Source organism: Eublepharis macularius, chromosome 2, assembly GCF_028583425.1.
Source record: "Eublepharis macularius isolate TG4126 chromosome 2, MPM_Emac_v1.0, whole genome shotgun sequence".
Lineage (NCBI taxonomy): Eukaryota > Metazoa > Chordata > Lepidosauria > Squamata > Eublepharidae > Eublepharis > Eublepharis macularius.
The window spans coordinates 147,601,503-147,618,098 of NC_072791.1; the positions used below are offsets into that span (position 1 = coordinate 147,601,503).

The 16,596-nt window shown below is 43.2% G+C and overlaps 1 protein-coding gene across 2 annotated transcripts in view; it reads right to left on the reverse strand.

Moving 5' to 3' along the window:
- COL18A1 (collagen type XVIII alpha 1 chain) overlaps positions 1-16,596 on the reverse strand; it is a 134,272-nt gene that overhangs the window by 93,949 nt on the left and 23,727 nt on the right. For both annotated transcript variants that reach the window (XM_054971541.1, XM_054971540.1), the window contains exon 2: positions 3,148-3,692. In XM_054971541.1, coding sequence (XP_054827516.1) covers positions 3,148-3,692 — 545 coding nt within the window. The remainder of the gene's footprint in view (positions 1-3,147; positions 3,693-16,596) is intronic.

Sequence of the window (16,596 nt, forward strand, 5' to 3'; positions counted from 1 at the left end):
TAACATCCAATCTCTAAGCCACACTAAACATACTGCGTCATGGTATAGTCTTATATTAGGCAATTGTAGTCCTCCTCTTTCTTTAGCATCACATAACACTTTCATTTTTACTCGGGGCTTCTTCCCAGCCCACACAAAATCTATAACTTCCTTTGCCATTTGTCAAATTGTTTGTTGTCCCTTATTATTGGTATTGTTTGCAGTAAAAACATTATTCAAATTAAGGGTACAATCCTAAAGAGGTCTGTTCAGAAGGAAGTCCCATGTTATTCAAAGGGGCTTATTCTCAGGGAACAATCCATAAGATTTGAACTTAAAAGAACATCCTATAATCCTCTATATGATGTGATATTCTGTGGTTGTACAAGATTCCAGATATACACACACTCCTCTGATTTCACCTGCAACCTGCATAAATTTAGAATAAACCCCTGTGCTATTCTGAATGCGATCTTCAGCACTGCTGGAGGACACAGCACTAACTACTGTGACTCAGGGTATTATCACAGAACAGAGGTGACCCTGGTATTGCTGCAATGATCTGAGGCAGTCTCTAAGCTAAATACTTGGGATCAGGATGCAAGTCATTCCTGCACCACCAACAGTGATGTTGAACCAAAGCTTCTCTTCTAGAATTAAAAGCAGCCTTAACCATTCCTATATGAGATGCTTCGATTAGACTGAGCAAACCTTCACTTCCCTCTCTATGGCAACAGCTATATTTATATGCTGGGAATTCCCTATGTCTATACTGATTGTGAATGGGCCGTGACCATAAGACAAATATAGTTTTTGCCTCATTCCAGAAGAACTGGGGGCTTCTCCACAGGGGAGAAGTTTGCAAGGGAATTGCAATGCCAAGCCTTTCCTGGTTACATAGTCTGGAAAGAACCCCTAAAACAAATCTTATACTATATACAGAGTTAAGAACAGTCATTTGCAAAGTCAAGCCATTGCAGGTGCAGCAAAAGATTAAGAAAAGCCAATAATCCTCTAATGTACATGCTAAAAATTCTTGATTTGCACCAGCTCCACAATTTACAAATAACCCCTTCAGACAGATGCCTCAAGGGATAAACATTTCCCAACACAGACCAATAGTAAAATGAGTCATCATCTTCTTTTAAATGCTATGTACAAAGACATATGTGCACTAGAAAGGAGGTCAAGGCATCTTTCGTATTTCCCATTCTGGCCCAGTTTGGGGCTCGGACAACTTTAATCCTCTTCATGACCTTAAGTCAAAATCACTGGACTTGTTAGTATGTGAAATGTTTCTCCATCTGCTTTAACACTCACAGGCAGTATTTCTGGGACATCATAAGATGTGATCCAACAATGTGACTAATCTGCAGACGAGGGCAAAAAAAGTTTGCTGGCTGTCTTTGTTCTTTGAATCACTCCAGCTTTAACACACATTTCAAAACCATGCTTGCTCGTGTTCGCTACTCTTTTCCATATTTCAGCTTTATATGGCATGGATATAAGCAATTCTCAGGAAATATACCTCTCCACTACTGCTAAATCCATACTAGCCTTCTTCATGTCCCATCCGGCCTTGTAATACTAGTTCAGTCACCTCCTACTAGTGTTAAACATTCACTCTTCCTTTTTACGTCTCTGCTAACAGCAGAATCAAGAAATGGCTATTGCACGTATGTCAGATAAAGCACCTGAGTCAGTAAGGCAACCCTACCCCAATGGTTCTGTAATAAAAAACAGCAAAATCAACTTTTGTCAAAAGGTAAAGACTTACTTTAACAATATGTGGGTAGAGAGACATGGTTTGTTACCAGGTATCAGTAGGGTTGCCAGGCTTCAGGTAGTGGCTGGAGATCTCCCGGAATTACAACTGGTCTCCAGGCCACAGAGATCAGTTCACCTGGAAAAAATGGCTACTTTGGGGGGTGGACTCTATGGAATTATGCCATGCCAAGGTCTTTTCCCTCCCCAAACCCCACTTTCTCCAGGTTTCACCCTCCAGACCTCCAGGAATTTCCCAACTTGGAGCTGGCAACCCTAGGTATCAGCAACAGAACAGAATATTCTTTCCCTCTTGAGCCCCCAAAAGACAAAAATGCAGCGATGAGTCTGATCTCAGTGGGGAGGCCCGGTCTAAATTGTAGTGATCACTAGACTGACAAATTAGGCTGGTGTCTGGAAATGAACTTGCTGATGGGAAATGCTAATTACTTCCACTTCATTGTTTTACTTTGGATGATACCATGGAATGAAGGTTTAGATTCATTTTTCAAAAGGTTTTCAAAGAAAAACAGCCTCCAAAGAGGGTGGGGGGGAGTTACCACTGTCACTCAAAGGCACTGGTGATATCTCTCAGCTGCCTCCTCACAATACCAAATAATAACAAAAGGGACTTTTACAATATCCCACTGTACATGGGATACATATACATAATGTACACATCAGATTAAAATTTTAAAAATAAATTAAAACTAGGAATATCTCAGCTTGTACATACTGACCTATATTCTGCAGCATTTCCGTGCTACTTCATCCACAATGGAGACCATGGTCTCCTGGAACAACCCAAGATGAGAAATAAGACTAGCCACCCACAGTTGCACAATCCACCCACTATTCAATATCATGCTACTACTAGAGGAATATATAAGGAAACACAAACAAGTTAATAGCCCTACTGTTGTACCAGAAGCTTTCCCCTTGTTCTGGTTAGCTCTTAAACTGTTAAATCAACCAGAGAACAAGCACATTAAGAGTTTCTCATCTCAGAATAATTTATATTCACTGCCTGTGCACATGAGCAACATCTACCCACACCTAATCCATGCCCAAGAGATCTCTGGAAAAGCTACTGTAATTTGAATTACAGAAAGATGCTCACTATTCCCGTACCCTGAGTCGGAAGTTCCCTGTGGGGTCCTCATTCTCACCAACAACAAGTATTAACAGAAAAGCGGAGGAGGCACCAGCCTAAATATAAGGTTAAGGAGAACATTGCCATGCGCAGGTCCAAGCCACATCAATGGTCCTTTCATTGCTTGTCTCCATTTTCTTGTTCTTCTGTTCCCTGTACAACTGACTTGTTTTTGTCATTCATAGTGAAAATTTACCCATGTACTATCATTACTTCTGTCGAAATTTTCCCTTGTGTTTAGCAGTGCTCACCTGGTACTTGTCTGGATCAGCCCCTCCAGCTTGCGCCACAAAAAGCCCAGAGCCTTCTTCCAGATCCATCTCATCAGGTGAGCGCTCAAAATGGACTCGCTCAAATTCTTCACAGTCCATGTAGAGAACCACCTCTTCCTCCTCGACGCTGATGGCAAAGCGAGTCCACTGATTGACAAGGGAAGGCACTATGAATGTAGCAGCAGCATAGGAATTCTGAGAGCCAGGTTCTGTGTAGTAGAAGATTATCTTCTGCTTCCCATCCTTCACCTCTGAAAGTTTCACACCAACATAGATAATCGACTGGGAAGCATCTGTGATGGCAAACAGCACCCCTGCCTTGTCCGATGTGGGCTGAATGTGAAACAGGAGTGAGAAGTCTCTGTAAAAGGGACTAGGAAGGTGGTAACGGGCCACCTGGCCAGTGTTGGCATCCAATCCAAACACATAGCCAGGACTGTTGTCAGGGCCATATATTTTGGTTATCTGGTCTGGCGGGGGATCCCCAATCAGTTCTAAGAGACCAACTTCTGTGCTGAAATTTTCTGTTAAGAGAAGAAAACAGGCATTTCAGATCCAAGCAAAACAACTCTGTACAATGTGGAACACACTCATACAGCGAAGCCTCCCAGTAATCACAGTATAAAAAGGGATGCAATGCAAAGTTCTGTCAGTAGAGAAAACACCACATCCTATGCCGAATGCTGTTTTTGGCATAATATATTCTCACCAATTTCTTATAATAGGTCAGATTCAGAGAGTCACAGAAGGAAGGATCACATATCTTTCTCACCCTGGAAATCTAGTTTCAGGTGGGTAGCCATGTTGGTCTGCAGTCAAAGAGTAAGCTCAGGGCCCGATAGCACCTTAAAGATCAAATAGATTTCCAAGGGATGAGCTTGCAAGAGTCAAAACTCCCTTCGTCGGTTGATCTTTAAGATGCTACTGTACCTCCATCTTGCTTTCTATTTCAGACTAACACAGTTATCTACCTGAAAATAACTTTCTCACATTCCCCTGCCCTCAGCAGCTGCCTCCAACCACATGAAAGTTTATTCCCAGGATTGCGGTACTTATACAAACTAGCCATGTGGGTTGGAGAAGGCAAAAGATGACCTCTCTTCCTTCATATGTCAGCAGAGCTATGCTGATGGAAGAGGCAGAAAGGGCTGTTTCATCCCCCTCCCTTCCCTTCCCACTCCCCACTGCAGCCTCCTAAACAGTCCAATAAATTTTCCTGGGATTGGAAAGAACTGATATATCAGAAACTCATTCCTCAATATTTTTACAACATATATATTTTGCGAACAAGCTAACTGTATACTGCCTACATGTAACACAACAATGATTTCATTTATTGAAGTAGAATAAATCTGGGTTGATTGATAGTTACAGTGCTTTAAAATGCCCATCAGCTTGGATAACATCCTAAATTTTCTGCGGAAGCAAATGCCATTACAAAACAATACTTCTGTAAAAGAAAATATTATATTTGATAATCCTCCTGCAAAGTCAATAAACCACCATAAAGTCCTCCAGCAGAGCAAAGCAAAATCACAGAACACACCATTATTGGCCAGTCCAGTATTGTGATTCTGAAAGTGTCTTAACAGGCACACAGGTGATGAACAGGAACAACAAAGGCTTCTTTATACAGAGAGAGCACGACATTTCTGGTGCTGTACTTTTCTCTACTAAGAAGGTAATGCTAATTACAAAACTTGTAAATGATGAATAATGTCCTGTTCTCAAACCCAAAAGAGAAACAATACAAATCTAGAACTCCCAGATCTTTTTTAAAAAGTGAATTTGTTCCTTAAACTAATATAATATGACAGGGAGGGGCTCAGCCCTAGCTAATGGAGTAATAGCTACAGACAGAAAGGGTGATGGTTACAGTTCCCCTTACTTACTTATCCTGTTCACAAGGCAATTGGTTCTAAAAAGACTCTGTGTAAGGAGGAGGGCCTGATTCCAGCTTTACATACACGTTATCCTCTGTATTTCTGTAGCTCTAAGAGAACAGTAGTTCTAATTCCTCTCTCAAATTCCACACAATGAATGGCAGATATTATGTCTAGAGATATAGGATAAGGCATTTGACAGGATGAAATGGCCCATTGTGTTCCAAGCAATTATAAGGCATTTTAAAGATCACATCACACAGCTCAGTAAATTGTCCAAGAAAGTGAGACTTTAGGCCCTTCCTCATTCAGCATGCCTAGTAACAGATGCAAAAAATGCAGCAATCATGTGTTGTTTACTACTGATTCATGAGAGGCCAGTCCCAAAGAGCTAGTGTTGCAGAAAGACAATGTGCTGCTTGGTACTTCTTTGGGTATTTGACTGTTTATGTTTACTTTAGCGAACAGCTATAAGTGGAAGGTCCTGTCTGGGTGCAGACCAAGGCCTAATTCCTAAGTTAACTTTCTCCATGTTAAGTAGGTGTGCATATCCTTCTTCTGAGTTCTAAGAGTAAATGTTTCATATTACATATTCATGAAGGCCGAATGAATAATAGGCAGAAATGCCGGGCACTGCCCTGCCCTGCATTGACAAGCTCTGTTACCTTAACATATGTGCCTTCACTGAAAGAACGTACATGCATAGTAACTTCTCCATGCAACTGGGAACTCTAAAAAGAAGAGTTCCTGACTGTGAGGAGAAAGACATCTGAACATCTGAACTTGTAAGTGAGCAGAATCCTTACAACTCTTCAAGTAAATGGGCTAGTCTGGAGGCCACTGCCATGCTGCTTTCCTTCCTCACTCCTACTTAGGGATCCCATTCCCTCAGTGGGGGCAGGGGATTCCCTGTTTTCACCCTTTGCCCCCCGCCATGACTCTCCTGGGAGTGCTCCAGGGTGGTCCAACGATGTCAGTCCCAGGAGTGACGTTGTAGTGCCGCTCTGAAAGCGCTCCTGCACTTTACTGCAGGCTGATTTTGACCCCAAATGAACCTGTTTTGGCCCATTTCAGGCCAAAATCAACCCATAGCAAAGCACACATGAGCCCCTGCACCTGCATGATGATATCACTTCTAGGAAGTGCCGTCATCACGCAGTAATGGAGGATCATGGGAAGGCCGAAAAGGTAAGCACTGAGTCCCCTGCCTCCTGTGAGGAGGCTAGGGGGACCTGGTAACCCTATTCCTACTAACGTTCAAACTCCATAGACATGCTGTGTGAAAAGGGTTAAAGTAAAGCAAAAATGTGGAATTGCCACTGATATACCAGTAGCTTGCTCTGTAATGCAACCAATACAGAAAGAGGAGGAACATTCACACTTCCACCAGTACCCCACTATGGCAAAACTTTAGTGTGATCACAGCCTATATTTCTATACAGATTTGCAACACATTCTCAGGCAGATTCATACATGGCCCTGTGGAAGAGGTTACGCATATAGGAGAGGATAGTTTCATGTAGGTAGATGTGCTAATCAGTAGTAGTTGAACAAAATTCAAGTTGCTGACCTTATCTATTCGTTCTATTTGTATCAGATGAAGGGAGATTTGACTCAAAAAAGCTTACTCCTGGGAAAAGTTTGTTGGTCTTTAAGGTGCTACTGGATTCTAATTTAGTTCAGGTGAGAGAGAAACAAGCCTTAGATGAGGTAAAACACACAAGATGAATTACACGAGGACACTCAAGTGAAGGGAGATGCAATGTTAGCTGGGAAGCCAAGTTCTAAAAGACAGATTGAAAGGCTTTGTTAATTTCCCCTCTCTACAGAGCCATGGAGATCACTCCTCAGAGGATTTGTTTATTTCATCTTTGCCTCCAAGAAGGCTCTGTCAGTTTCACCTCCCCTTCTAAGAGGTGAAGAGGAAATAAACAAACCTTCTGAGCAGTGATCTCCCTAGCTCTGTAGAGAGGGGAATTTGACAAAGACTTCCAATCTGTCTTTTAAAACTTGGCTTCCCAACTAACATTGTATCTCTCTTCACTTGAGCATCCTCATGGAATTTGTCTCATGTGTTTTAGTTCATGTGGGCCTTTCTCCACCTAAGGTCTACTTTCTTTATTGACTACTGAGAAGTGTACTAGTTCCTATATAAGCAGATCCAATTCATGAAATCCATCTACCTCAAGTTACAGAAGGAACTCAAGCATGTACATGTGGTAGGGTGTGCGCACGTGCAATCGTGAAGTTTACTGTTGGACTTCACTGTATGGTAAACATACAAATGCAAGGCAGTGTGAACTAGCCCTAAGAAATTACCCATCTCAGATTAAGCAACAAAGACACAAGGGCGGGGGGGGGGGGAGAATTCAATCATATTGTCTAGATGGATACATGTATCTTGTAATGCTTGGAGGAGTGGGCAGACTGCCTTTCTACCGATGTCCATAATTGCTATTGATTCTAAATGCTTCTTTTTGTTTCATTTCAAAATATGAATGGAAACTCATGGATTTGTTTTACAGAACAGTGGCCAGTTTGAGTTTTGACCTTTGCCTTATACTAACTACCATGTGGACTTACCAGATAAAAAGCCTTGCTAATCATATTACAGGGCATAGCGCAGTACAACAGCACAGATGTATTAGTTTAGTTAATCTCTTTTAGTTTCCTTGAGACAACCTTAATTATTTTTAATTTACATTTCATGTCTTATAATTACACAATGTAATCATATGAAAACCAATTAAAATTGAAAGCAAACTAATTAACATTACAATGATGAAATACAACACAGGTAGAGAACAAAACAATCCAGCAGCTAGAAGCTAGAAGACAAGGGCACGCTGGGCTAAGAATCTAATGTTAAATGTTGAGAAATGATGTATGCAGTCTGTAGAGCCACTTCTTAAAAATTACTACATATCTAGGAAACCAAGTCTTATGTGTAGCCTAGCGAACCACTTTTCATTTATCATTAACCAAAGTGGTGCATAAACATTAACTTACATACTCGAGTGCAAACAGCTGGACTTGTTTTTGTGTTTATTAAGTTTAAGCGTTTTTATTGTCTCTCTTCAGTGAAAAACTAGATCCCACATTGGGTTACCAGGTCCTGGTCGGGGAAATTCCGGGGGGGGGGGGGTGTGTTAGGGGTGGAGCCAAGAAAGAAAGGAGTTTGGGGAGGGGAGGGTCCTCAATGGGGTAAAATGCCATAGAGTCCACCCTCCAAAGCAGTCATTTCTCCAGGGGAACTGATCTTTGTAGTCTGGAAATCAGTTGTAATTCCAGGAGATCTCCAGACACCACCTGGAGGCTGGTAATCAATTTCCATTGGAGAAGCTAGCAACATAATTTAAGAGCATTAAAATCACAATGCTAGTAAGATAATAAAAAAAAACTAAACAGACAGAATAAAATGCAATGTTAATATCAGAGCACATTTTAAAAATCCAACAAAACAATACCACTTACAAAAAACAGCAGACTTTAATCCAAACCAGAATGCAGCGGAGAGGGAAGACAAACCAGTTCAACTAAAAGCCTGGAAGAACATGGATTTATTGGACATCAGGAGGGGAAAAATCTGGTCCCAAATAAGCAAGCATCGAAGGGGATGGAATTCCAAATCTGGGTTGTCAAGGCCCTGCTTCTGACTACGCATTGTCATACTTTGGGAAACAAGATGGATATCGTCACAAGCTACTAGACCCAAATTTTGCTCTTCTACTACAGACCAACACAGCTACCCACTTGAAACTATATTCACAATTCAAAGTCCTGGTGCAAATTTTTTTCAGAAAAACAAAGAAATGCTTAATGCCTGTTTAGTCCCTCTGTTGTTCTAATTTTTTGGCAGCCAACTGCATTGAAATTAGACTACTGATACTACTTAAATACATTATCCAACTTGCTTTTCTTTTAAAGTCATTCACATAATGCACTCAGTGTGTGAACTTTATGGCTATATCAGACAAATTTGTGAGGGGGGGCTCAAGGTATACTGTAGGATCCACTGTAAGTCAATGCAACACTCAACATCTTAAATATAAGTATCCTTAAAATAAAGTTTTTTTCTCTACATCCTTTTAATCAAATTAAATGCAATGTTAAAACATTTTTAAGGTGCCACGCACTTACCAATCATCCCAGTGCTTTTGCATGCATTTGACTATTATGCAGGGCTGAACGACATATTCATAACTCGTTTGAGCCAATGTTATTGGGGGGAGCGTCTGTAGCTAAGAGGAGGGTTTCTAATTCATCACTTACTAGAGTTGACAGTCCCCTTCTGGGGATGGGGGATCCCCTGCTCCCACTCTCCCTTCCCCACCCGTTTACCTGGCCAGCAGGGGGGAAAGACAAGGGAACGCACCTCCAGGTGTGCTTTTGGGTGGCGTGGCTCACTCCTGTGTGCCATAAGAGCCCAGATTGAACCTAGATTGAGCCCAGATAGAGCCCAGATCGAGCCTGAATCGGGATGCTGCAGGGTGCAGCAGTGCTCCCACACTCTGCAGCAGCCTGATTCAGGCCAAAACAGGGCTGAAACATCCCACGCGTGACATCATCATGCAGGCTGGGAGCAAGTGTGCACGTGCAAGGGGAGAAGGCAACGTAGGTGCCAGGCCTCAAGCTTCCCACCCAGGGGCTGAGGGGACCTGGCAATCACCTACCCACTCATACTTCCCAAAAAATTCCACTCCTCAAGACTCTTTTTTCCTCCCAATAGTCTCCCATACCAGACACAAGCCCATCTTGGAGGCATCAGTCACTGAGTGAGGGTCATTTGCAGAGGAGAAACAATGAGAACAATTCATAAGCCCTCATAGCTGCCGAGTCTCCCTTATCAATGCTTATTCCCCCAACACCACCCCCACACTCCCATTAGCACTTGTAGGTTGGGAACAGACGTTTGTTAAGGTCATGTGTAGTGGCCCTGAGAAAGTGGGTAGCAGATTATGTGCATGATTTTTTCATATATTATCATACAGAGAAATGCTAAAAGTACTTTTTAAAATTAAAACTGAATAATTAGGGGGCTGGAAAATTCCTCAGGAGGCCAATCTTCCCCCTTGAACAGCTTCCTCCCTCTCGGGCGACAGTCCTGAGAACTTGTATCTTGAGAACTGTATCAAAGGCAACTCCATTCTAAATTCTCTCTTAGATTCTTTGTACAAGTCTCCTCACCCCACTCCACTCCATAGAGACAGCATTTTCCTGATTTTTCAAGACTTACATGAAACATACCACAGCATCAGCATCTGTTGCTTTCTGGCAGGGACTCGGCAATAGGGACTAATTTGCACACGCAAGCAGTTCAGTGCTGCCACGGTTTGTATTTTTTGCATGGGAATTCTTCCCCCCCTGCTAACTGGAATTCCCTGCAGCAACTCTCCTGCGGCTCCGTTTAGGTCCCACACGAGAAAGTTCTGAGAACATGCACTTGGAAGAACTGAAGTGGGGCACTCTGTTCATTCACTCTCACACAGCGGTTCTCACACAGGGCTCCTAATTTGAGTAGGGAAACTTACCTGACAAATCTGACAAGAGAAAACTCAATGGATAAATTAAGAGTCAGTCAGAACTACATTTCAGAAGCACGTATTTACATGAACAGGACAGGAAAAATCCTTCATTCCATGAAGTTTTACTGCCACAAGCTTGTAATCAGCTACCCCAGTATTCACCTGTGGTTGCTTCCAAGCAACCAGACCTGGAATTTTTTAATAAACAGATACGGCAAAAGTCTACATTAGCATATGTGGTCATGAGAGCTATTCAAAACTATTATAAGATACTAACCATTGTGGACCTATTTGCAAGACTGATTTAGATAACATGTTTAGAAACAGGTTAGTCCTCTTTTATGGTGGACAGAAGATGACAGAAGATAACTCAAGACATTGGCTACCCAGCTGTTATAAAAGGAAACTGACCCCTTCTCATTCTTCTTAAAACTTTGACAGTGATGGGTCTTAGTGTCAGAGATAGCCTTAGACCAAATGGCACCCAGGTAAAGAGCATCACTAGCACTTCTCTATTTATTGAACTTTTGAATACCCAGATTTTTATACTATTTATAATCCATGGCAATACTTCGGTGCTTGATCTGTATAAATTATTTGTCCCCACCATATAAGAAGGTATACTGGCATACAACACACACAAACACACATTAGCTTCTCCTAAATGTACAGAAGCTTTTAAAAAATATCTAAAATGTACTAATAACAAGAAATTGAACTGTGCATTAATATTGGGAGGCCCAGTACTACATTTATGTTAGAGTAGAAGATATGTACTCCGTATCCATTAGTTTGGTAATATTTGTTTCAGCTATTGAGTAAATAGCCTGTTGAACATGCAACTTCAGCCTAGTGTCCCAGGTGGCTGCCCATGAATCTGATCCTGCTTAGCGTACTTTGTAATGGCATTCATTATGAAGAAGAGATGGGCAATTTGCAAGCAACAATCCAAATCAAGACCTCCAGCCTATGTTTTATGGACCACATTAACTCAAGCACGATGTAAAAGAGAATCCTCGTGCAAACAGAAAAGCAACTAAATTCAGAATCCATCCCAAGACTGTATTAAGTGGCATCCCAGTAACTGCAACCTATGGCTACGGAATTAGCTGAACAAACTTTAAAAACAGTTGTACTGAACATGAAAAAATGAAGATAGCTTTATATTCTTTTTCCCACTGATCCTTTGAGGGCAATAAAAATCATCATCTACATGGTCACTGATCACGGCTCAACCACCTGCTTTTTTGCAAACTAAAAATTCACTAAAGCTAGTTAAATTTGCTGTACATCTGGAATTACACAGTGTAATATTCAAACAACAGTAACTTCTCAGTTTCACATGTGTAATATTTTTTTCATACTGCGCAAGATAAAATAAAGCAGCTGTGCTCACAATGAAACCTTGGCCAATACAAACACATGTAACAGTTGCTCGTATGAAATAGGACTGGGATTTTTTCATAAAATATGGAAAAGAGAGTTTCCAGCTGTAACATCTGATGACGGTTTGCAAGTACATTTTAAAGACAGATCTGGAAGCTTCACAGGGTACATGTTTGCAATATTTTTACAGAGATGTCCCTCTTGCACCACAACCACTTCTCTTCTGTATTAAGTGAAATGACACCACAACCACCTTGACACTGAAAATCATCACCAGCCTCTATGTTCATTATGACTCTTTGGCATGAGCTCCAGAGACAGCTCAAAGAATGAAACCTGCAGTAAGCACAGCAGACTTTGACTACGAAGAATAGAAGCTTAGAATATACTTCATTCTTCGTAGTGTTCTAGTGTCACCATTGTGTAAATGTATTAGTAAAATGAGGTATAACTCATACTTTTTACATCAGGGAAAAGCATCACACTGTACAAGTACAAAGCTAGGTATGCATATGAGAATTCAAACCACAATTTGCAGAAATAGAAATGTGAATCCTATATTTTACTTCCCCACCCACGCAACCTCATTTTCATACACACAACAGTCATTCTGAACTGGTTGCGTTTTCACTGAACTGTGGAACACCAGGTAATTCCAAAGGCTGACAACAGGAACGGCAATGTTTAGGGAAACATGTTGCCATGGCAAGAGGACTGGCATGATAATATAGACTGAAATTGAATACTGCTTTACGTGCAACAGAAAAATATATATCCCTGTACAGGGAAATCACTGTAATACCACATACAAATAAACACTCAGTGAGATGAAAATGTTTGCTTGAGCTCCATTTATGAACTCCTGATGTGGCCCCTTGTGGCTTTCATGATTTTTAAATGGAAATTATCCTCAAATACACATCAAAAAAGCTACATACTTTCAGGGGTAAGAACCACCATGCCCACCCACATATCTCCCACATATTCAGCAGAACGTATGCAATGTGCTTGATCAGAACAGGAAGGCCACAACTACAGATGGGCACGATCCAAAAAAAAATACCGATTAAGCCGTTCATGGATCCGGGCCGCTGCCGAACCCAGGCCACCGATTCTAACCGAACAAGTCCCATTTCCGATCCGGAATCGGGAAGGCCAAAGCTGGAGGGCGCCCCACTGTTTCCAATGATATAGGAATGGTGGTTGGTGGCAGCGGCCACCAGGCCCGGCGGGCAGGGGGAGGGAGGGGACATTCACACACACACACACACACACACACACTCTTAGAGTAGAGGGGAGGGGAAGTTTTTAACCCAGCAACAAGCCGCCTCCTCTCAGGGAGGGGACATTCCCAGGGCTGGATCTATGGTTGCCAGCGCCCAGGGCAACCATAGTCAGGCTCTTGCGTGCACGTGCGCGCTTCTGGGTTGCCCCCCCACCCCCGCCCATGCAGCAAGCCGGCTGTTCCGGTGCGCTGCGGAGCTGGCAGCAGCGTGAGTGGCTCGGGGGCTGCCCACGCCGTTCACCTGCCCCGCAAGACAAGGGGCGGCCGGCTTGCCCGCACGCCCCTTGTCCTGGGGAAAGGCGAACAGTGCAGGCGGCCTCCCAGCCTCCTGCGCTGCCTTTTGCCTTTCCCCAGGACAAGGGGCGGCCGGCTTGCCCACGCACCCCTTGTCCTGGGGAAAGACGAACGGCGCGGGCGGTCTCCCAGCCTCCCGTGCTGCCTTTTGCCTTTCCTTTGTGCCCATGGCTTCAGAACACCCCCTTCCCCCTCCCTCCCCTGGGTTGCTGCTCCGTGGTTGGAAGGAAGCCTGCTAATCAAGGAAAGCTGGGCTTCCCCATTTGTGTTTTGAGGGCGACAGAAGGAGGGCAAACACAGCTCATTCCCCTGGCTCCGTTGCCCCGGGAATAAATTACTGGCGCCCGAGTGTCTGCAGTTCCGAACAGAAACTGATATATCCGATCAAATCCCGAACAAGCAAACCCCCAACTGCTGGATCGGTTGCCATGGACAGAACCGATTAGCTGAGTCACGATGGCGCAAACGCCAAAATCAGGGGTTTTTTGAAATCATAATTCAGATCGTGCCCATGTCTAGCCACAACTATCCCCCGGCAGTAACTTGCCTAGCCCTTTGGCTACCCCAGGGTGGCCCAGACCCCTGGAATTTTTGTACTGTTAGTGCCTCCCTGCAGTAGCCCTGCCCCTGCTTACTTTACATTTGCTAAAAGGATTGTAATTATTGTATTTGTTGCCAAATCTGCATGTAGAACTCCACAATATCTAATAATAACATTTGATTTATATACCGCCCTTCAGGACAACTTAATGCCCACTCAAAGCGGTTTACAAAGTATGTTATTATTATCCCCACAACAAAACACCCTGTGAGGTGCATGGGGCAGAGAGAGCTCCGAGAAGCTGTGACTGACCCAAGGTCACCCAGCTGGCTTCAAGTGGAGGAGTGGGAAATCAAACCCGGTTCTCCAGATTAGAATCCTGCACTCTTAACCACTACACCAAACTGGCTCTCAATAGGAGAGCCAGAGGCTCAAAGGATATCTAAGGCTCAAAGGTCATCAGCATCTTCCACTAGGTATGAAAAAAAAGAATCCTGAACACAGCTATGCATTGTACATGGCTGAAGAGACAGGTGGTTTGATGAGCCAAACATTAAGAGTTTTGAATTCCTGGGTACCAGAAAAATCAACATTCTTAGCATACAAGTGGCCCGAGTTTTCCTAATCTAGCCACCATTATAAAATAGGCAGTATGCCGCTTGATACAAAAAATAAGTCAGAAACTGAAGTAACATCTTTAAAGGGCTCCCCCAATACATTTGTTCAGCTGCTGATACTAAAAATGTCAATTTTTTTAAAAAAAGCAGTCAGCCTCATAAGACATGTTTGAGCCAGCTGTTTCCCCCAGGGTCTCTCTTGAAACAGCTTGTGTTATCCATACAACCACCCATGATTAGAGCTCTATTTTCAAGTGTTGTTGACGGAAGCCAGGGATTTTTTTCTGGGAAAAGAGGTGGTGGAACTCAGTGGGTTGCCCTAGGAGAAAATGGTCACATGGCTGGTGCCCCCCCCCCCCGCTGAAGCGGCGCAGAGGGCAATCTAAACTCCCCTCTGTCTGGAGATCAGGGGGCAGGGCCACCAGCCATGTGACCATTTCCAAGAGGTTCCAGAACTCCGTTCCACCACTTTCCAGCTGAAAAAAAAGCCCTAACGGAAGCTAATTAAAGAGGTACTGCATTTTTCTTAAAAATTTCCTTATAATGTGGACCTGCGTGCCAGTTACCCTTTCTCAGCAGCTACTGTTTGCTGTGCTCACCCTTAGGATTATGCAGACCTTCTCCAGTCCTGTTTCAGGCCATTCAGTTTTAAACCTGACCTTCTGGAATGGTTTACTAGAGGTCATTAGAAAAGTATCTTCTTGGAGGTTTTGTGAAGATATTGAAAACATATTCATTTTCAGAGAGCTTCTGAACTTTGATTTGATTTGGAGCTGCTGATACTTTTTTTTTGGCATGCATCTCTGTTTGATTGTTGTTTTATTGTGTTATCATATGCTTGTTGACATATTTGTATATAAGCCAGTTGGAGCTCTTTTTAGGGCCTGGGAGTGAGATATAAATATTTACATTAAATCAATATAAATCTTTTTTTACAATATCTGAAAATAGCGCTGTCAATCCCCTGTCACGGTGGAGGATCCCCTATTCCCACCTCCTTCCCCCTGACCCCACTTACCAGGCCAGTGGGGAGGCGCCCCCTGAGATGCCCCCCCAGCAGCGCGCCACGCTCCTGCACCCCACAACGGACCCATTTCAGGCCAAATCGGGCCCATGAGGGGGCATTCAGCCCTTTGGGGGCGCAATAACGCACGCCAGGCTGCCCTTTGACCCATGTGATGGTATCATTTCCTAGAAGTGACATCATCGCTCATGCCGTGAGCGCGCACGCACTACACACACATGCAAGAAGGGACACCAATCACTGCGGATGGTGAGTGCTGGGTTCCCAGTCCCCTGCCGGGGGACTAAAGGGACCTGGCAACCCGATCTGAAAAGCCTATGACCTTCACAACACATCTGTGTCTTGGCATGATGGGCACAAATGTTGCTTGTTGTTGTGCTTGCCCACTGCAATTGAAGGCTTCCTGGTTTGGGAAACCTCAAATCGAATTCCAATTGTTGTGATATCTGCATGCATTTTCCTAGACAGAGTGTTTCCTCTCCACAAACTGGGACGGTAAATCTGTTTGGAATCCTGGTTTGTGGAGAGGCAACCAATATAATATTGGGAAATCATGGTAAACTGGAGTTTTATTTTTCCAAACCAGGAAGACTTGGATCACACAACGGAAGGAACTAGGAGAGTGTATAAACATGACAATGAACCGCATTCATGCCCACCATAGACAGGAGTTTCTCATGATGCATGCATGAGGTCAATGCCTCCACCAGTACTCTAGTTATTTTCAATCTGTCTTTCCATGTTCAATGAGGTGAAAGAGAAAAGGAAAATGATGGTGCAGACATTATTTTAGACCTGCTTCACCCTCCAGAACAGTGGTATCTGCCATGATTACACTGATGTTTCCTGCACTAAATATACAAAGGAGATTTA